Genomic DNA, 22278 nt, shown 5'->3' with positions numbered 1-22278 from the left:
ATGGACTTCATCATGCGGATTGTTGGCGGGACTGATTCTGATGTTGGAGGCCAACCGTGGACGGTTAGTGAATTAAATTTTGAAGGTAACAGAAGAGATAGAATGGACAGCCCAGTTTAATTTTGTATATAAACTGCAAAGATTTCACTCTGATAAGTGCTGGAACAACAAAAATGTCACCCAAGGGAAATCCAAGGCTGTTGGCAGGTGTGCTAAATGTACAATTCAATGTCCACATCTATAGGTATCCCTGCAGTTGGATGGTAAACATATCTGTGGAGGTAGCATTATACAAAGGAAGATGGTGGTGACAGCTGCTCATTGCGTCTATCCAGGAGATAAGTATGTTCTACCCTCTTAACTATTATTTACCGCATGAGTTATGTTTTGGAGGGACAATTCTGGGGACTCAGATCGTTCTTACTCAGAATTGTCAGTGGGTAGGCGTATAATATGGTTCTCTAGGTCCTAGAACGTTTCTGTATACCTCCCTTGGCCACTTCTGGCCACATCTCTTCAGCTATTTGAGATCAGGATTCTTTACATCAGGAATAACGGGCAGACTAGATGGCCTGATGGGTCTGATCTGCCATCTCATTCTACGTTTCTACCCCCGACCACCTCTTGGTCTCCTTCAGGACCAGACTGAATCGCATGACGGTGATCGTTGGAGATTATAATCAAGAAGTCATTGATCCTGAAGAACAATCCGTTTCAGTGTCCGAGGTAGTGATGCACCCAAAGTATAAACACGATGGGAGTATGAGCTACGATATCGCTCTGCTTTACCTTTCTGAAAAGATAAACTATGGTGAGTGCAACTAATAAAACGGGTCCTCCTTTTTCTGTTGGGTAGCAATTGGAGGATAAGGCCCAGACTTGGCATAAATCACATCAGAAACTCTAGTTTTTTTCCGGCTATATTCGGACTATAGGACTTTTTATAATTTTATAATCTTTTCCTGACTGTTAAGGGTTTAAGAGCCTCCTTCTAAAGGGATGAGATTTGATGAGTTAATGTCACAGAGAAGTGTAACCATATGTGGTTTCCAGACATGCCAAGTTGCTTGAATGATGCAAGCGTCTACAACAAAACAATATACCTAATAATATCTAAAGATGCTCCATTCAAGGTTATTAAATTTTGGGCTACTTTTCTTGTGCGTGGGGCTTCTTTTAGGTTCGCAGGTACAGCCAGTCTGCCTTCCTCAGGAGGGAGAGAAAGTGGAGCCTGGAACGCTGTGCATCTCGAGTGGATGGGGGAGGCTGATTGAGGGTACGTTCTACATGACCTTCTGTGCTCGATGAATGCTTTCCGTTTTAATAGGTTAGAAAAAGAGTTTCAAAAATGTAATTAAAACTCTATTGTCTCCATAGGTGGAGATATGTCAAACGTCTTGCAGGAGGTGAAGCTTCCAATCATTGACAACATAACCTGCAGCTCTATTCTGGCTTCAGAGGGGCTTCCGACTCTCCATGAGACCATGCTGTGTGCCGGATTCCCGGATGGTGGGAAAGACGCATGTCAGGTGAGGCCAAAGATGTTGGCGTACTCTGGAAAATAAAGCGAAAGTTGGTGTAATTTAATGGTGACCTTAGACCTTAAGCAGCCTTCTGTGATGGACCAACACAAGCTTGATGGACATCTCTAGGATGGTTCTATATTTATATTATTATATATTACTCTATACATCCAGAGGCTAGTCCTCGTGTAGAATGTCATCTTGTTTTCTAGCTTCTTAAGCCACTTTAAGATTCTGATAAACTAGGCGACACATTAATTGGAGAAATAGCTTGCCCTAAAATAGATCTTTAATTGACATTTTTATTGGTCTGATGTCCAAAAAAAAAAGATCAAATTACACGAGTTTTTGTGACCTGAAAATCTGATGCAGAAAGGGCTTCTGTTCTCGTATCGACGCCTCTGTTATTATTTTAAAACGTTCCAGGGTGATTCGGGGGGTCCCTTGGTTTGCCGACGGCGCACTGGGAGCTGGTTTTTGGCCGGATGTGCATCTTGGGGACTTGGCTGCGGTAGAGCATGGGGTCGATCAAATTTAAACGAGCATGAAAGGGGTTCCCCGGCCATCTTCTCCAAGGTTTCCACTGTCTTGGGCTTCCTAAGAAGGAAAATGTCCCCTACACGTGGTGAGAGAACAAACCTGTCCGATGTGATTGTAACAAATACCTTCTACCTCTTTTGTTCACAAGGTTTTTTTCCCCCAAAAGTAAATTTAAAAAAAGCCAAATCAGCTGATGTATATTTTTTTGGTTCTTCAATGGTCTCGATGTCGCCTAGCTGTTTTTAGAAGGAAGTAATTTCATTGCTGTGCCACCAAAGTTGATTTTAATCTAGAATGTAGATGTCATTATGTTTTGTCTTCATTTTGTGTACATTACTGTAACGTTTTTTTCTCTTCCAGAAGGTTGTTCTTCCAGAGGTCTAGACGTTGGAGGTCAAACTGGAACAATAAGATACCCACTTGGAACAAGGACCAACTATTCCGATAACAGGTAAGAAATTTAGATACCTCCTAGCATTCAAGGACAAATCTAAAATGTCTTGTGAAAATATATTGGGCAAAATTCTACATCTTGGATTCTTCAAAGGACCTGCGTTGGGAACATGCGGATCTGTGTTGTCTATGTCCAGAGAGCCAGAGGGTCTTATTTTCTTGTTTCCTTTTAGCAAGCGTATTTAATCGGCCACTGATACTCTTTATGGTTTATGCAGTCTTTGCCGTTGGAAGCTCCAAGTGAAAGAAAACATGATGATCCAGATCAACATTGTTCAAATGGACATTGAGTACCACCCTACTTGTATTTATGACTACCTGTCTTTCTCTGTGACTGAAAAAATGATCAGTGAGTATCTAGCTAGGAGCCACTGGGCAAAGCGCCCCTTCTGCCCCTGGATCTTCATCCACACGTATTGTAGTTTTGCAGAAACCAAAAGTTTGGACGCTTCTGTTTTTTTTATGTTGCTACCAGAAATCATTCTTCTATATTTCTTTTTCTTTTTTTTTCTTCTTAAGGCAAAGTGTGTGGATCTGTGACGCCATCTCCTTTGTTGATTCCGTCCAATCGGGTGACCATCACTTTCTTCTCTGATGACCTTGTTAATGGACTTGGGTTTGAGCTCCATTATTCTGCAGTTCCTGACATAACCGCGGCAGGTCAGTGGCTGGTCGAGGTGGTGGACCACGTATTAGTTGGGCAGATAGACAACCTCCATATGACTAGTTTCAAACCACTAGGCTACTTCAGCGCTATATAACTGTTGAAGAAACACATAAAGGATGGATATTGTCCGTTGTTGTGTTCCTAGGACCTTCTGTGAAACCATCACAAAGCTGTGAATCCTTAGCGTTGGTTTAATGTTCTCTGCTTGTTTTTATACCGAACAGGGTCTGGCTGCGGGAGTTTTGCGGTTTTGACGGATGAAGGAAAGATCTACAGTGCTAATTACCCCAACCTCTACCCCAGTATGACCGCCTGTCACTGGATCATCGAAGCACCAAAGGGCAAGATAATCAAAGTGAGAATGAAAGTCTATCCTAAACGGGTGGTGAACCTTTCATCGGCTGGTGGGATTATGGGATGAAGCCCATCATGTGTGAGACTGCAGTTGTAGTCTAGCGCCTTGAGGGATACGGCAGCAGCAGAACTTTGGGTGAAGTTCCGCTTTTGGGGGTTGTATGTCCAAGATGCTCTGCTCAAGATCTGTCTTCGTAAAGTATTCTACTCCGGGCTGGATTAGGCTCTAGGAGAAGAAAGATTTGCAAGCAGAACCATATTTTCAGGACAGTAAAAGAAGACAAAAAGCTCTAATATTGGGTTTTGTGCCACATTTTCCACTCATTTTAATGCGTCTGACCCTTCAAAGATTTTTTTTTATTATAGACCTTTTTAATCGTACCTTTCCCCCCCATTAGCTCACGTTTGAAGATTTCGCATTGGAGTTCCATAAGGATTGTGTATATGACCATGTGTCTATTTATGAAGACCCGGAGGAAACTCAATTACTCGGTAATAATTTCTTCCATTTAAAATAGATCAAGGTTATGGTTAAAATACGAAACGCCAGTAACGACATTCAGGAGGGAGAACTGCTAGGTCCAAGGGAGTTTTACTTAATGTAGAGGATGGTGGATGAATTAAACCGCCTCCCAGCAGAAGTGGTAGAGGCATTTAGTTTATACCGGAGCGGCTGATTCGCTAACCCAGATTTCTGTCTGGATTCTGTACGCAGCCAAGCTTTGTGGATTTACGCTACCTGACCCCGTCTTCAGCCCGAGCAACACGATGCTCATCCACTTCAACAGCGATCAGGAGAACAATTACCCCGGTTTCAAAGCCAGTTTTGTCTTTTTACCGTCGAGTAAGTTTTTTGGGGCAAACATTTTCCGTATTTCATACAGTAAGATGAGATATAGCGCTAGGTCGGGAGGTGACTTTTTAATTTATTTTTATAATTTATGATATACTTTATTTCCACAGGCGGCGTCTTTAGAGATAGAGGCGGCAATTCTCCTGTTACTGAAACTACATCAAAAGCAGTTCCTCTAGGCGAGTAATTGAAAGATCGTTGTGATACTTTAATGGATCCAGAGATCAGTTACTGCCATAAGTCTTAATGTGACAATGATATTAATTCCTATAATTTGGGATATTTAGTCGGAAATCTAATGTTTTTTTCCATATTTCAAAAGAAAAGTGTTGTTCGAGATGTACTGGTTAAGATAAACTGTAGGTTTTTACCAGGCCCATAAGGTCCAAACTTCTTCTTGTAAGCACTCGGTGTAAGGGTGATGAGCAAGTCTACTTCAAGGGCGTTAGAATGTTGGAACGCCATTTGGATGCCTTAATCCGGTTTTATTAACCAGATTTTATATATTTTTTTTTAAATGTCTGGCTTTTTATCCTCTGGAGGGTATCTTGGGTTGGAATCCCACCTCGTTCTTTGTATCTGGGTCTTCTCCTGTCACTGTGTGATTTCTGTATTCTTGATTCCAAAATGTATTTTCTACCTTCCTACCAGATGTCTGCGGGGTTGCGCCATTATCTGCTCAGTGGGTATTGCCTCGTATTGTTGGGGGTGAGGAGGCTTGCCCAAACTGTTGGCCATGGCAAGTTGAAATACTCTTTTTGGGGGTGCATCAATGTGGAGGTGTAATCATTTCATCCCAGGTGGTCCTGACGGCAGCTCATTGTATAGAGTAAGTTACTGATACTTCTACTTATTTTTTTTCCTGTTCATCTAAAATTAGGTATTAGAAAAGTGTCTGTTAATGGAAGTGTTCTAATATATATATATATATATATATATATATATATATATATATATATATATATATATTGTGACAGAATACCCCTTCACTTTGGTACTCTGTCCGGGAATCTTTACTCACACACAGTCTTCCAGGCTGCAGAGACGGCTCAGACACGAGGAGGGTAAAATAAAAGGCTGGGCCTGTTTTTATTTTTCGTCACAGGCGTAACAGAAAATAAATAAATCAAAAACAAAAAGCCTCGCTCTTGTGAGCACTAACTAATACAAGTTTCTTCAACCTAACTGCAGTTGGACAGCTTATCCGTTCCAACAAAACAAAACAACACAATATATGCAATAATTGCAGCAGTCAGTGTTTTTGGCAGCTCTCTCCCTCTCTCTCAGGGAGCCAAATGATCTCTCTTGCACTGAGACCAGGAGGCTACTTAACTGCCTCTCCCATTCATTAGTGGAATCAGGTGAGTACTAGGAGAGTATCCGATAATCTCCGGACTGGATCCCCACCTGCTGGTCTTCGGCTGCTCATAAACTGTGGAGTGGAGCACTGGCCCGCCCTACTCTCCAAATGCTCCACCCCAGGGACCCAAAACACACAAATAACAACAACAGACGTTAATAAATATTAACAGTGCATCTCCCTGGGGCTAGTAAAACCATTGTGGGTAACCACCCTGCAAAATATAAGGGGATATATACACTCCCTCCATTATCATCCCCTGCTTTCTGTCACAATATATATATATATATATATATATTTATTATTATTATTATTTTTTTTAAATAGCTTTACTTATCACGGCGGTCACTGTTTTTATGCTCATGTAGCGCCGGCTGGGCAGTTCCAGCCTGCAGATGCAGATTGGGACGCTGTCGGCCAGCAGCCCACCAGGGATTTGGTGTGCCAGATGGCCAGTCCAGGCTTGGGTGTCCACCTTGAGTGTCCACCTTGAGTTTAGATATTGCTCAAGAACATAAGTTGACTTTCATAATGTTTGGAACCTTCTAGTCCATGGAGGTCACCTTTTATGCTTCGGTTTGCAGATCCCTTAATCCGGTTCACTGGATGGTAGTTGCTGGAAAACATGACCGGCTCCTGACGGAACCCACAGAGCAGGTACCCCTGAAACACGTTGGCTATGTTCAAAGTGGTGACATGCTTCGTAATTACCGGTAACTGTAAGGCTTTCATTGGTAACCTAAAACCTGTGAGGCTCAGACTTGGATCCTTGTATTGGATGTGATTATGATGAGCGACGTCCTGTCTTTTGGTTCTACGCAGAAGGTTGCAGTTGGAATGATTGTCCTCCACGAGGAGTTCGAGCTTCTCCGATACGATTATGATATCGCTTTGCTACGGCTGGAGGAGCCACTAGAACTTAATGACTTTGTGCGTCCGGTCTGTATGCCCAGTGCTGCTGATACTCTTGCCCCATCTTCCGTTTGTGTGGTCACTGGTTGGGGGAACACACAAGAAGGTAACTAGCCAATGTATTGCCCTGCCTGTGAGATGGAGACTTGCCTAATGATCAACATAGAAAAAATGTACAATCAGGACCTCAGAGGGCTCTTTGTCAGCTGTAGACAACCAAAGAAGAGACTTCCTAAGATCCAGGAAACATATAGAACTCTGCATTTTTTTTTTTTTTAAATGTTGAGTCCATAAGGTGTCAAAGATAATTCTATTTTATGTGCTGTTTACAGTAATACCCCCCTAGCACTGTATACAGTAAGGTAGGAAGTCACTGACAAATGTTTGATCTCCTGTTCTAAAAAAAAAAAAAAAAAAACCCCAAAAAACCTCCCTTTATCTACAGACCTGGAGGCGGCCATTGCAGTCAGTCATGTGATATTTAGGGTGACTTTCCCGGGTCAAACACCACACTGAGCTGATGCTTTATGGCAATGTTAATGAAGTCCATTCCTCCATAGACTTTCTATTGTTTACACCAGGCAGTGTGATAAAGGGTCTGGATGTTTGTCTAGTAGAGAGTGCCACATCCTCATGGAGATTCCAGTATATAAAATTTCTGTATGTGACCTTCTTGTAAGTGATGTGTAGGAGTCGAGCATTTTTGTTAAAACTTAACCCAATGTAGCCTCTTCACCAGTTGGTGTTCTTAATTTTTAGGTGGACAGCTGGCCGCCCGTCTGCAGCAACTACAAGTTCCAATTCTGGAGAACACGGTCTGTAACAAAACCTATTACCACGGGAGGATCACGGATCGCATGTTTTGCGCAGGATTTCCTTCTGCTGATGGAAAAGACTCTTGTCAGGTAAGCCAAGCAAGATGGGGAAATCTGACCTCCTTCAAGAAAGTTGGCCGATGGGTTGTCTTCTACCTGTTCTTGTGCTCCATCTCCCATTGTAGCTGATCCCTGTCTGGCTAAGGAAGAATGTTTGGAAATTTAATTAACTGGAAGGTCAAAGGTTGGTTTTAGATGTCTGTTACACACGCAATAGATACATTATTTATGAGCCTGTCACACCCTGGACTACAAAGCAAAAATGGTTTTCTCGGTCCTGGAGATGAGCTCTGATGAAGACCCTAGCTTGTGGTCCAAACGTCGGCTTGCATTAATGACTGAATTATAAATGAATTACTTTTTTTAAATGGTGTTTTTTTGTCTTCTAGATTTGGTTTTAGATTTGGCAAAATTTGATGGCTCGAAACTTTTTTCTGACCCCCCCCCCCCAAATATTTTTAGGGTGATTCGGGTGGACCGTTGGTATGTCCTGGCCGGAATAAATCCTTTGTTCTGTATGGAATCAATAGTTGGGGATTAGGCTGTGCAAGGGCTATGAAACCTGGTGTTTACTCCAAGGTCCAAGGGTTCTTGGGTTGGATAGAAGCCGCAAAGCAAGGTAAGGTACGGTCATGAACTTCCGTTTGAGAGGGTGATTGTTCTTGTATGTTGCGTTGATGTCTCCATTGTGGTTAATCTATTGCAGGACAGGGCAGCCCACAGCATCCCGAGCAGAAGAAAAACTTGTCGTTGCCCTTTTACCTTGAAGAAAAGACAGTCCATCATGGTAACAATGGGGACATTAAACTGTACTTTTTCCAGCCAAATGTATCACAATTTATTAATAAGCTTTAATTTGGATGTCAGCAGTTGGTATATCGCAGTATGTGAAAACAAGAAGTTCATGTAAAGCCTCCTCCTCACAGGGGTGCAATGTTGGCCCCTGCAGCCCCACTGGTACAGGGGACCTCCAGGCCCTCGGGGGACCTCAAAGGCTTCTTGGTGCACAAGTGGGTTCGTTGATACTGACACACTAATGACATCTCTAGCTAATGGATTTCGTAATTGCTTATTACTAGACATGTTAAAAAGGTTATATGGCAGGCTTATTGAATTGGGCTGTCTATAATATACATGCATGCATCTGAATAGAGTTCCTTGGTTTTGTACACATTCAAGTCCACCAGTTTTCGGGTCGCAATGAAATGTAGACCTATTGAGTCCCTTAAGACGAGCCGAAGAGATGAATCCTGCGCTGACTTGCGTTTCTCTTTTACTCGCAGTATGCCGGCCCGAGTTGGTCTTGAAGGGGTCGGTTGGCTCCATCGCGTCTCCAGGCTTTCCGTACGGATATTCCAGAGGCCTAAACTGCTCGTGGGTGATTAACATTTCCTCTTCCAGCGTCATTAAACTGCTTCTGGATCAGCTGTCCATTGAGGAATCTCCAAATTGCACCACAGACTCGCTGTCTCTATACCAGGAGAACAATAATGAGCGTAAGCTCTTGGGTACGTTTTGTGTGCGCCTTTATACAGATACTGTTCCAAGCTCAAACCAAGGCGCTGGCTTTTTAAACCAAGGTTGTCCCGTTCTTGAGTATACCACAAGACTTGATTTTCGGATCTCCCTGCTTAATTACAATAACTGTCCTGAAAAACGGGACAGAGGTAGAGCTCGGTGGGATGGGGTGGTAAAATCGTGACTGTCCTGTGCAAAGCGAGACAGTTGGGAGGCATGATTATTATATCTTGCACATTAATCTCAATGCTCTCCCTACTTTCCATGAATGCTCCCAAGGGACTGTTGCATTTGAGATAGCGTGTGCGGGTGATGCACACGCACACAACGTGTCTTTGACGTGCATTTTTGTTCTTACAGTAAAAACATGTGGGTTCTCGTCGTCTCCGGAGATTTACACGAGTAACGGGCCCGTTATCAGGGTGACTTTTCACACCAGCACTGAGGGCTCTGACAGCCTACATGGCTTTCTAATATTCTACAAAATATACGGAGGACAAGGTAATATGGAGGATATGGCGAATATTGGCACATGGCCAATAGTATCCTAGAAAAGATCAAACTCTCTCTCATATGGTAGACTCGATATATCGGGGCGACCCCGTAACACCATTTATCGTGACATTTTGTGGTAGTTTGCTTTTCATTCTTTTAATTTTGTAGTTTCAAAGCCTTCCCACAGAAGTCTAGATGCCGCCATAAACAAGTCCCAGAAGGCTTGTAATGATGTCATTCTAACCTCGGACAGTGGGGTTATTTCATCTCCTGGGTACCCTCTGGGCTACCCCAATGACCTCAGGTGATTAAAATTAAGATCGGGAGAAATTAAATATATCTTTTTATTTATTTATTTTTCTCTCGACGGGACTGTGATAGAATTTTATACTTTTTTCTTTGTGTTGTTCCATACAATTTAAGTCAAGGCTGTATCGAGCAGATCCGTCTACTTTAGTTGGCATCATGAACTGTTATTTTTCTGTCCAAAATATTTCTTTCAAATGTCCCTGTTCTAGGAGAGACGGTCCGTCTTTTGGGCCCCAAAACCCCATTTCTTTTTTTTTATTTTATTATTTTTCCCTCTTTTCCGGGAGTTCAGAATGTTTGCCCTAAAAGTCACAATAATGTGTATGGAAACGGCAGAAAATAGTTGGAAATGAAAATGTTTATACAGTAGTATTTTAAATGCCTTAATGTGTGTATGTATGTATGTGTGTGTGTGTGTGTGTGTGTGTGTGTGTGTATATATTATATATATATATTTATATTTTATATTATATAAAGTTTGTTTGATCAGAAATGGTATATTGACCAGTGTTGGTGGTATTTCAAATTGACCTACTAGTTTAAAAGGAATAATCCATTGTTAAACATTAGTTGCCAGTGGCGGATCATTGCTCCTCTTGGAAATGTAATTGAACTGGAGTTGCTGGATTTGAAGACCGAAAAAGAAGGGTCGAGCTGCCAGGACCTGCTTCGGATATACGAAGGAACCGGGAGGAACAAACTTTTATTGGGTAAAAGTATTAAAGTGGAATAATTAATAGCTATGTGTGAATGGGCCAAAAATTATTCTAAAAACAGCAATGAATTTTGTTCCCTGCTCATTCGGTTTGGACGAAAATCAGGGACAATGTTTTTATCCGGGAACGAAATTTGTTACCCTGTGTCCGGGCTCTCTTCCGCACACGCTCTCTAGATGTTTCCCCACTTTCTCTGCCGACCACTTCCGCATCTTCTTGTTCACTTTCTCTTTTACCTTCTTTCTTTCATCTTCTCTCCTTTGTCTTTTATCTTCTCTCTTCGTCTGATTTGGGCAAAATGGTGATGCTTTCGTTGATGACCTCTCCCCCGATTGGAGGATCAGTGGAGAGAACGTCAATGGAAGCGCCGCCATTTTGCTCTAACGTGAAGATAAAGAACAAGAAGATGCAAGCAATTCTCAGCGGGACATTTCATTGGTTGCTGTAGGGAATAAGCTGGTGGTCCTAACATGCACAATGCCAACATCCGTGTAACTTAAGTTATGCCTTTCTTGGGATCTTATCCCTCCACACTTAATGTATTGACTCCTTTGTCTATTTATGACAGGTTCTTTCTGTGGAGAGTTACGTTACTCGATCAAGTCGGATGGACCAGAGGTGACTATAATCTTCACCACTAATTCCAAAGTGACCATGAGTGGATTTACCCTGAGATACAACTTCTGGCAGATTCAACAGCCAGGTACACGGCTAGTTTCTGTAGACCAGGCATATCAACATTCTGGAAACTTTAAGATGTATGGAGTTGTCTTCTTACATATATATCATTGTTTGGGTTTTTAACATTTCCTATGATTCTTGATGTTGCAATACGGCTTTCGTTGGGGCGCGTTGTGGACTCGAGCTTGGTTGGCAGCAAGCGCAACACATGCATTGGTTAAGTGGGATTAAAGATGACAGCAGCTTTCTCCTCGTTGTGGCTTTTACTTAAAGCATCATGAAATGATGGAGATTTTGCTTTCTAGTTGGACTTAAGTTATTATCCCAAAAGACTATTTCCTAAAAGCTTTATGGGGAATTTGGGTCTGACTGCATAGGTTTGATGTCTTTATGCCAATTAATACCTGGACATATGAGTGATATGGTTGTCTATTTTAGGTTCCACGTATACATTAGGAAAAGTTGCAGCTACAGGTGAGACTATATCCTAACACCAAGCCACAAAGAAGGATGGATCTTTACTTCCATAACTTACAAAGAAATCCCTCCATACAACCTAGGTGGTTGACTATTGCAGTAAATTAAATTCCCTTAAAAAAATATTTTGTGCTTGTTTTTTTTTTTTTTGTTTACATTTTTTCAGCTTGCCCCGTATTGGACCTTCTGCCAGCTGGATCAGGAGAGATTAAGTCCCCTTTCTATCCAAAAAGCTACCCAAATGGAATAGATTGCCGGTGGATCGTCTACTCCATCTCAGGGAAAAGGCTGAAGCTTCAGATCCATGAATTTGCCTTAGAAGACTCCAAAAACTGTACCTGGGACTTCCTGGAGATCCTTGATGGCCCCAACAATGTTTCTAAAATATTAGGTTGGTTCTTACTACAGAATGTAAAATGTTGATTCTGGTGACCAAAAGGTGTTTTGTTTTGATATAAAAAAAAATTACTTTTTTTTGTAGGATAGATTGGATGAAATTAAATGGACTTGCTCCTTTTAAAGGGGGAACGGTTGAGTTGAGGCAAACCTTTTGTCCTTAGGTATCTGGAGATGGCACGTCTCCAATAAAATTCTGGAATTTGGTCCTTGTGCATGCAAACTTTGCACCGAAACTGATGAAAAGAGAACAATTGACCATTATTGAATGTTCTTTTCCAGAAATGTTCAAGCAGGGTAAACTTTTTCCCTGTTACGGCAAACTAGTCGCTTGCCAGGAGCAGTCGGCTACCATATTTTATGGTTCTTCCAAAGTAAATATTTAAATGTCCAAGTTTCTGCCAGTTTATAGCACGTACGGAATTCAACAAAAACATGAAAATATTTGCATAAATGCCTGTTTTTCACCATTGATGTTCACTTGCAGCCATTGGATAATTGTATTTGAATTGCAGTCTATCAGTGACCAGTAAGGACCAATTGATACCCCTTTTGTATCCCAGTTACCCTTTGTGGTCACAAGCCGGCTCTCACCCTACAGTCCAGCGGCAGCTTCGTGACTTTGCATTTCCATACCGATAAGTCGATCGTGAATAGAGGATTCCGGCTTCATTATGAAGAAGTGACAGAAGCTTCTGGTCAGGCAAGGAAGAGCATGGAAGGTCTCAACGATGAAGGTATGTTCCAGGAGTTTGTTGGCTGGTTAGTAGGCAGAGCCCAAGCTAAAGTCCCAGCATGATAGGAATTGTAGTGGATCAGCAAGAATATTACCCCAAAATCATAGGTGGTTCCGTCCATAAGCTGTACGATACTTCTCATATATGTATCGGCAGACCATGATAGATTTTGCTTTTAAGGTAGCTGAGATCATGCATGTTGTTGGCTTTTTGAGATAATGCTGGCTTAAAGCTGAATATACACCAAATTTGAGAACATTACCATAAACTTGTCTTGCCCAAGCAGGGGCGTGTGGGGTAACCTCTGTAGACCCCATTGCCTTTGGAAGGTCCATCGGAGAAGCCACAGTTATCAGGAATGAAAAGGGGCTATTTCGTGTAGTGGGAGGACACCCTGCCCCTTCGAAGTCATGGCCTTGGATTGTTAGCCTCCAGACCCAAGACCGCCGCCACTACTGCGGGGGAACGATCATTGACAAGAAGTGGATTCTCACCGCGGCTCACTGCGAATTCAGGTAAAAACTTAATTTTTGCTAATTTGGAATATTAAAGGAACTACAAGGAAAAGTGTAGCAAGAAGCTGAAACATTCCACCGGTTATGGTGACCGCACCACTTTTAGGACTTTGCCAGAACTGAGTGGAACTGGTGTGGAAAACCCATTGTGCTACCTGGTCGCTCTTGTCTAATTGGGGTCTCACTTCATAGAAGGGCCACAGAAAGTTAAAATCGGAGGACCAGCAACGTTCCTTTCCATGTTCCAAGAACGGGAACTATTTGTCAATCAAATCAGCTTTGCGTTTCCAAGTACCTTGGGCAATCTGTGTCAATAGTGCCCACACTGCATGCCCCTGCTTGCTCACAGGGATACCCTATGATACCTATATGGCAGGGCTGTTTAAGAGCCATGTAATGGGGGAAGAGAATATAACTTATTCTTATTTTTGTGCAGAACTGGTACATATTATAACTACATCTAACTGTCATCACCTGTGCATTCAAAGCCGCAGCCATTTAAACCAAGAACTTTGGATGTTCCTCAGGGGTGGGGCCTCGACACTGCTAGAATATGTGCAGCAACACCATACCTCCCAACTGCCTCCCTTTTGGGATCCAAATCACTCTCTCCCTATTTTATAAAAACGGGTCACGGTTTTGCTGGATATCGTCATCGACTTTTAACGATATTGATATTTGATCATCATCTCGCAACTAGCGTTGGCTCAGACAAGGTATTCGTGGGTCAAACCGACTTGTCGCTGGGGAAAAGAACCGAAGTTTTGGTGAAAAAATCCTACGTCCATGAAAAATATGATCCAGACTTATTCCCTCCCAAGTATGACATCGTTCTTCTGGAACTGGAGAGCCCACTGGTCCTTGGTAGGAAATGATGCAAAGTGGTGTATGTGTATGTGTATATATATATATTTATATATTACCATATTTTTTTTTCTATTGTGTCGCTCGCCGTCTATAAAATTTCTTTATAAAGGACTGAAATGGCCATTTTCTGCTTATAAAATCGTTATATATTCATATATATTGTCTGGGTGTGAATTAATCTGAAATCATGCGTTTTCAGACAGCTCCGTTGCAGTTATTTGCTTGTCTGAGAAAACAGACGTCGCGTATACCGACTGCATAACCGCGGGCTGGGGAAGCACCAGTACTACCAGTAAGTATGGTTCAAATATCTCTGACCTTCCAGGGACTTGCAAATGTTACATGTTACACGTTACACGTTAAACGTATGGGAACCATACTACTCCTTTCTATCCTGGCAAACCTAATTGCTAATACTAAAAGGGATTTAACAGTTTATTTCAGAAAAAGAGGTCTAAAACAAGAGGGTCGGAGACTTGAGTGTCCTGTACAGAAGTTTTGCTTTACTGGGAAGGTGGTAGATAAGTGGAACAGTTTCCCAGCAGAAGTGGTAAAGGTTAATACATCAATAGACTAGACGACTCACGTGCAAAAGAAGTTTAGAGAATACGTTGAATTGTTGCTGCCTCCTGCTGTTCAGAAACACCGCCGTCCGGCACCGCTGAGTATACCTGGCTTTGTGAGCAATAATGTTTTATGCATGTTCCCTACGTGTCGCCTCTACAGCTTGCAACATAATTGAAGTTTATTAAAACTACAAAGTGTCGCGTTTCCCCCCCATTAGTGTTAATAATAGTTTCTGTTTTACGGAATACGTAAGTTGCAGCAGCCCAAGAACTTTTTGATTGTGTGGCGGCAGTGAATGAATGTAATCTCGCACAAAGGGTTAAATCTGTAATTTAATATACATCAGCCGTTACAGGTCTGTATTGTAGGACATTGTCTGTCTGCGTTACCGCGTTAAAGGGACTCTCTCCTCCCAGCTGTGCGGTCCCTTTAAATTTTCGTGGCATCCCCCTTGTGACGGATTCTGCAGAATACCCCCCCCCCCAAAAAAAAAACCCCATATACTCTCCTCCATTCGCATCCAGAGCAGGCTTGGCGACTGCTGCAGGCGAAGATCTGTTCAGATCCAAAGCATCCATTGGAGCAAAGAGAGGGGCAGCTTCAAGGTTGCAGCTTCTAACTCTGATAATTCCCAATCCCCCCCCCCCCCGATTTTTGAAAAATGCAGTAATCGGAGGGAAAGGGTTAATCAGAGTACTTTGATATATTTTCTTTTTTTGTGTGGGTGTCGGTATTATATTTCATATATATTGGTTTTTGTATGGCGTGGAATGCATGTTTTTTTCTTTTTTTTCTTTTCAAGGTTACTTATGTTGGAAACAATTTCTCGGCCGTTGATGTCGCTCGCGGAGCGCGTTACCGACGGCCAGCTATGATTCAGCTCCGGGCATTGCCTGCCTTGCCACAGGTGCTATTAGGGATTATAGCTACTCGGTTCAGGATCAGACTGGTTGGCAAATCGGGAGAAGTTGCTGCACGTTGACCGATCCATGCCAAATGTAATGCGGAACAAGTCCCCAAAAGTTCTTGGTTGGCTTTTTTCTTTTTCTCACATTTTTTTTTTCTTTTTATTGAAAATGCTACACCAGACATGTTTGGTTCATTGAATACAGGTAATGTGGTTGGCCACGTGGCTCCAGAAGGCCAATCCCTTCCTGTCGTGCTTTTTTTTTTTTTTAGCCTGATCCTTGCCTCTGGACACATTTAGATTAAATTACTCATTTTTAGGGATTTTTTTTTTTATTTGTTTGGCCCATTATAGCATGTGATGCAATTTAGAGGATTGACTTAAAGTAGACTTTAACTTGTCCTGAAAGGAAACGGCTTCCAATGGGTGACCTATATACAGCTATTGGAACACATGTCTTTGCCCAATTGCCCAAACTACCGGGGGGGAATCTAAGGTCCACCATGCGCAGCAAGTGCTCCCATTGATTGCAGTAGGATTTTTTTCCTGGCTTCATTTACAAAATGTGTCTCTTGTTGGTCTAAGAATTAGGATTGGGGATGATCTGGAATCTGATCCCGGTTGCCGAGTGGTTGCTGGGAGAACTTGGAAGGCTGCTTCTTCGTCGACCTGCGTCTCCTACCCCGTGTGTGCCATACTGTATGTCACAAAGGGTTCAGGCGGATCTAACGCTGTGCCGGGGATTACTAATGTTCTTCTCTGTCCAAGCATAGCCGTGTGAAAGGATTTCCCTGCGTGTTAAATCGTGTGAAGCGGGGCTTGGCTTGGGCTTGGCCCAGTTGGAACTCGTTGTTTACTTAGGAAGAACATTGGTAATGGAGAGGAGGAAAGGGTTTGTTCATACGCTTCCTATCCAGCTGTTCCCCGCTCGGCTACGGCTGACCTCAAGCCGCTTCATTAAGATACACGTTGGGCGTCTTTGGCTTGGCTTCATTGTTGGGAGATTCTGGTGCTTTTCGGGACAAATATCCTATATCTCAGATTCGCCGCTAAACACAAAACAAAGCAGTTGTAGGGTCTGTCCGGAAATGGTCTACGGAAGTTTAAGGTTACAAACAACATAATAATCTGGAGGAATTAATCTGGACTGGAGAAGGGGCGTCCAACCTGCAGCCCTTCAGCTGCTGCAGGACTACATCTCCCATAATGCTCTTCAGCTAAGGGGCTGGCTGAGGGGTATGGGAGATATGTAGTCCTGCAGCAGCTGGAGGGCCGCAGGTTGGACACCCCTGGACTATTGCGTAGGAACTGGAAATGCGCCATGGTGGTCCAGGCCACAGTCCATCCATACCCACTAACCCTGACCTTATCCGATCATTCCCTGCTTATATTTCTTCTAGGTTTACAAATCCCAGATGTACTTCAGCAAGCCCGCGTGCCAATGGTGTCGATGGCCACCTGCAAGAGCTATTGGGGCACGGACGTAACCGATACCAACATATGCGCCGGAGCCGCAGGAGCCTCGTCTTGCATGGTACCTCAGAGCAATTAACATTCTACTGGTTTCCATGGGGATTGCGCCGTGTCGACCCAGGTCGCTCTTAAACTCCGCACATCCGGGTTTAAAGATAAGGGCAAAAGTTTCAAGTGATCTTATCGCTATTGGAATGGTCCAATGAGCACGTGATACGACCACCTCCCCTGATTGGCCCCATGGCATACATACCATCTGTCCCTTTTTTTACGGGCCAGTCCAGATTTTAGGTGCTTTCCAAACTGCTCCACGGCCATCGTCGTGAAGCTCTAAAGTTGAGCGCCACTGGGTAGCGCTTCAGGTAAGGTAGGCTGTCGGGGGGGGCCCCCGTCATTTCACCTGTGGCACTGCCTAAAGCCACCCCCCAATACAGATGTTTGGATAACTGAGATGTTGAGGGTGGGCTATTACCTCTCGTAAAAAGCACGAAAGGCAATATAGGAGGGACCCCTGGGGAGGAACGAGGCATGGGGGTGACGCGTAGGCCATGGGATTATTTATTTATTTATTTTTTTACAGGGGGATTCCGGGGGGCCGCTGATCTGTAAGGTTAGGAACCGTTATACGCTGGTCGGCGTGGTGAGCTGGGGCAGCGATAAGTGTGAACAGAAGACGCCGGCCGTGTACACCATGATCACCGCCTACAGGGGCTGGATGTTTCAATACACCGGGTTTTAATAAAATTAATTCAGCCTTTAACTGTTTGCGTGGTTACTACAAAATAACGAAACCTCATAAGTCTCTTTAAGAGATGGACTGTTCTTGGGTGCTATGCGTAAGACAGAAGGCCTCCTCGCTCCTTTTTGCTGAAAATCTATCGATAATTTAAAGGGCTGGGGTCAGGAGTGACTGTCTGGAGCTAGTGTTTATTCACAACCCCCCCCCCCCCCCCATGATGTCCCTAAGCATGTCGGATCAACACATTTATTCCTCCCCATTTCATTTGTCCGAACATAGATACTGATTTTCCGGGAGCTGCTTGGCATTACACTGGTACTAAAATACAGTCCACGATGGATTAGGGATTCTTCAAACACAACTCCTTTGGGACGAAACTCTCCGTCAAACAAAAAAAACAAACAATTGTGGCTTTTTAAAATTTGTTTTTAAAACACACAACAAAGTGCAGCTTCTTTTGCAACGATCAAGGATCCGGCTGCCAAGACTTTTGAGAGATGATGGCCGTCGGAAGCGTAGGAGAGAACTTATAGGACTTCGGTTCTACGGTCAGAAACCCCCGACCCGATCCCCGTCTCATTTTGTACTGGTTCCCGCGCGTTTTGCTGGTTGGCCGCTGGTATTGTTAGGGAGTGAAACTGGTGATTACTGGTGGGATTACACACCGCTGCCATGTTGTGGGGTCTCACATCCTCGCAATGGGGCCCCAAAGTCAATAACAGTCCATGCATGGGTAATAACGGGCATTGAGGGCCAGTGTGGAGTACTTTTTTTTTTTTTTTTTTACCCAGGCCTCATACCCCTGTACTTGTTATAGTGGCCCTGACTGCACGGGTGACAAAAATGTAGTCTACTAGTAACCACAGCCAACGTTATGCTAAAACATTTTATGGACAGTGGCTGGCTTACAGTCATGGGTGTTGTACATCCACTGGATAACTACCTACAGGCTACCCCTCATCTATACTGGGAAAAAACCATAAGTGAACAGCTTTGATATGCTTTATTTATCATTACAATATAATATTGTAATGGGAATACTTTGTATCATTCATTATTAACGTGAGATGTCGCTTGTGTGCGGTAATGAAGCTAATGGATTGCGTGCCCTCGTCAAACATGGCGCCCGCTACACACGCCCACGTGACCCGGAAGACCGCCGTTCCTTTCAGTGTGTGCGCAGTAGTGCTGACGATCCCGGAAGTGGCGTTTCTACAGGCTATGACCCCTGACCTGCTGTGTAGCTCCTCTTTTTACCTAAGGAAAGGGGGGTGAACCCCGAAAACCGAGCCCGGTAGGTGTCATGTGTGAGATCATGTGACATGTAGTCCATGTTTACAGCTACATGCGTTGTATGTCGGGTGTGCACAGCTATCTGTACTGAATACATGTCTCTCATTGTATACCATACAGCGCTTATAGACAGTGTGCTGTGTGCACTATACCTATAGATACTGTAAACTGTATAGATTAATGTATAAAACATGCGGATGTGCTTTACATCAATGATATCATTCGTTATTATTAGTTATTGTTCTGTATAGCGCCATCATATTCCGCAGCGCTGTACAATGGGAAAACATAATGAGTAGTATATAATATATATAACAATCGACAAGTTAAAATGATAAATGTTCATTTAATTAGGAGATAATACATCGCACTAAAATCTAAACTACTATATATCACTCGATGAGCAATTTTGTGTTCTGAAAGCAATAGGCTAACATTAAGCGATGAATATTAATGTGATGATAGAAACATTTCAATACATAAAGGGATGAGAAACGTTAGAACAAAAGGCCCTAATCTAAAATTATAGGGTCAGTGCTTTAGATCTAACACGAGGAACTTCTGCTTTGGCGAGAGGGTGGTAGAAAAGTGGAGCAGTCTCCCAGCAGAAGTGGTAGAGGCTAATATGGGACTGATCTGCCGTCACATTCTATGTGTGATATATATATGTATATTTCCTTATTTTTGCAGATCTCTCCGTGGGTCTTCCGCACGCAAAGACCCCGAGGTTTTGGTTGACTCCTCCAGGAGAGATTGGAAACATGAGACGTCTCAATCGCAAGAAGACGCTGAGCCTGGTGAAGGAGCTGGATGCTTTCCCCAAGGTGCCAGAGAGCTACGTTGAGACATCAGCAAGCAGGGGGACCGGTGAGGGGGAGGACATGGTAGTCATCGGGGTAAAAGAGCTGGGCGGGCGGGAGGTGGGGTAGACGTGGAAGGCGGAGAACGATGGAAGATTCGGTCATCCTTGGCCGGTTGACCGGAGCATCTCATACAAAACTTTAAAGAGAACTCTCTAGTTTAACATTTTAAAACAATACTATTTTTCAGACAGCTGCGTATTAGCCATTTGTATGTGTTCTAGCAAAACCCCCCCGACTATCATATTGCCTTATGGTAAATTATAGAATGGCTTGGTCTTAATCACCATGAAGGGTCCTCTGACTTATGAAAGTCTGCAGAGGAACATATTTTAGTAGCGTTGCCATAAAGAATCCGCTCAGTGCCTGCATCCCTTTTATTGTCTCTGTGATCCGCACGTTCCTGCTGCCCGTCTCTCCGTGTTTTCCCATCGATCCGTTTCTCCATTCTCTTTCTTCTTCTGCACTTTCTTTAGTGTCCCTGCTTGCCTTTTCCATCATGGGGCTGCTCACGGTTATGGAATTCCTGGTCTATCGCGACACGTGGATGAGATACGAGTATGAGGTTGACAAAGACTTCTCAAGGTAATCCTATCCTCTCACTTGCAGTTACTTTACCCCCCCAATCAGTTCTGGGATATTCTCCTTGTACAGAGTATCTCCCGTGTAATTTTGAGCACCTGGTATAACCTCCTCTTTATATACCGATCAGCCGTAACATTATGGCCACTGACAGGTGACGTGAATAACACGGATAATCTTGTTACCGTGGCACCTGTCCGGGGGGGGGTATATTAGGCAGCGAGTGAACATTTTGTCCTCAAAGTTGATGCGTTAGAAGCAGGAAAAATGGGCAGCGTAAGGATCTGAGCGACTCTGACAAGGGTCAAATTGTGATGGTGAGACGACCGGGTCAGAGCATCTCCAAAACCGCAGCTCTTGCGGGGTTCCCGGTCTGTAGTGGTCAAAAGTGATCCAAGGAAGGAAAAGCGGTGAACCGGTGACAGGGTGATTGATGCACGTGGGGGGCGAAGGCCGGCCTGTTTGGTCAATTCCAACAGACGAGCTACTGGAGCTCAAATTGCCGAAAAGGTTCCTGCTGGTTCTGATAGAAAGGAGTCAGAACACGCAGAGCATTGCAGTTTCTTGCGTATGGGGCCGGGTAGCCACAGACCGGTCAGGGTACCCATGCTTACCCCTATCTACTGCCTACAATGGGCACAAGAGCATTAGAACTGGACCACGGAGCAATGGAAGAAGGTGGCCGGTCTGATGAATCACATTTTCTTTTACATCACGTGGGTGGCCGGGTGCATCGTTTACCAGGATGCACTATGGGAAGAAGGCAAGCCGGCGGAGGCAGTGTGATGCTTTGGGTAATATTCTGCTGGGAAACCTTGGCCTTGGCCATTCGTGTGGATGTTACTTTGACATATACCACCTACCCAAGCATTGTTGCAGACCATAGACACCCTTACATGGACACTTCCCTGATGGCATCGGCCTCTTTCAGCCGGATGATCCAAAGCTGCCGCAAAGCAAAAAATGGTTCCGGAACAACGACAAGTTCAAGGTTCTGACTTGGCCTCCAAAGGATGTGCTGGACAAACAAGTCCGATCCATGGAGGCCGCACCTCGCAACTTACAGGACTTAAAAGATCTGCTGCTAACGTCTCACGGTGCACAGCTTCACAGGTCTAGTGGAGTCCCTGCCTCGACGGGCCAGGGCTGACATTGCTCACATTTGGAAAGAAATAGAGTTCGCCAGTCGTGCCTAAGCTTGTCTGTATTGAGCCAGACCACAAAAAAACAAAAACCCCATCAGACTTACTTTTTTCTATGGAGTGAATGGTATGATGCACTCGCTAAACTAATAAGCTGTCTAATACTTTGAAGGTACTGACACACTCGTTCCATGTGCCCGTCGCTTTTATCTTTGAAATATCCATTGATACAAAACATTAACAAACCCACCGATTCCTCGGCACGCCGTTTTTATAACTCGCGCAGATCTTTTTAGTATTGGAATCATTTTTAATAATAATCCGTGCATTTTATTAGGTCTTTTTTGCTATGATTGGTTTTCTTCTCTCTTGCAGTAAATTACGACTAAACATAGATATAACGGTGGCGATGCGATGCCAGTGTAGGTACCTCATCTTCATGGCGTTTCTTGCATTTCTTTTCGTGG

General features: G+C 43.6%; 2 protein-coding genes across 2 annotated transcripts in view; both read left to right on the top strand.

Annotated features, from left to right (window-relative positions):
* On the top strand, positions 1-17274 carry LOC149287236 (ovochymase-2-like). Its single transcript, XM_089492980.1, has 24 exons — positions 1-63; positions 245-342; positions 639-811; positions 1181-1276; positions 1378-1529; positions 1950-2145; positions 2424-2514; positions 2735-2865; positions 3036-3176; positions 3408-3538; positions 3936-4029; positions 4253-4381; positions 6119-6189; positions 6300-6407; positions 6573-6689; positions 7422-7567; positions 8939-9045; positions 9416-9556; positions 11144-11278; positions 11900-12124; positions 12693-12866; positions 13153-13381; positions 14082-14245; positions 17123-17274. Exons 1-24 carry the CDS (start codon positions 1-3, stop codon positions 17272-17274), a joined length of 3264 nt encoding a protein of 1087 aa, XP_089349106.1.
* Positions 17275-19988: 2714 nt separating this feature from the next.
* Positions 19989-22278, top strand: part of LOC149287235 (endoplasmic reticulum-Golgi intermediate compartment protein 2-like) — a 49411-nt gene continuing 47121 nt past the window's right edge. The window contains exons 1-3 of the mRNA XM_089492979.1: positions 19989-20094; positions 20564-20672; positions 22187-22233. Of these exons, the coding sequence (XP_089349105.1) occupies positions 19989-20094; positions 20564-20672; positions 22187-22233 (262 nt within the window). The remainder of the gene's footprint in view (positions 20095-20563; positions 20673-22186; positions 22234-22278) is intronic.

This window comes from Sceloporus occidentalis, unplaced genomic scaffold (assembly GCF_023333645.1).
Source record: "Sceloporus occidentalis isolate IW3139 unplaced genomic scaffold, rSceOcc1.0.p SCAF_62, whole genome shotgun sequence".
Lineage (NCBI taxonomy): Eukaryota > Metazoa > Chordata > Lepidosauria > Squamata > Phrynosomatidae > Sceloporus > Sceloporus occidentalis.
Note: the sequence above shows the minus strand (reverse complement) of the source record. Positions and strands in the feature narration are given on the sequence as shown.

What these genes read in the sequence shown, in the direction of transcription:
- LOC149287236 (XM_089492980.1), top strand. Translation starts at nt 1, where the DNA reads ATGGACTTCATCATGCGGATTGTTGGCGGGACTGATTCTGATGTTGGA. An exon ending in ACCAACTATTCCGATAACAG is followed by an intron (nt 2,515 to 2,734) that starts GTAAGAAATTTA and finishes TGGTTTATGCAG; the next exon opens with TCTTTGCCGTTGGAAGCTCC. An exon ending in GGAAGGTCTCAACGATGAAG is followed by an intron (nt 12,867 to 13,152) that starts GTATGTTCCAGG and finishes TTGCCCAAGCAG; the next exon opens with GGGCGTGTGGGGTAACCTCT.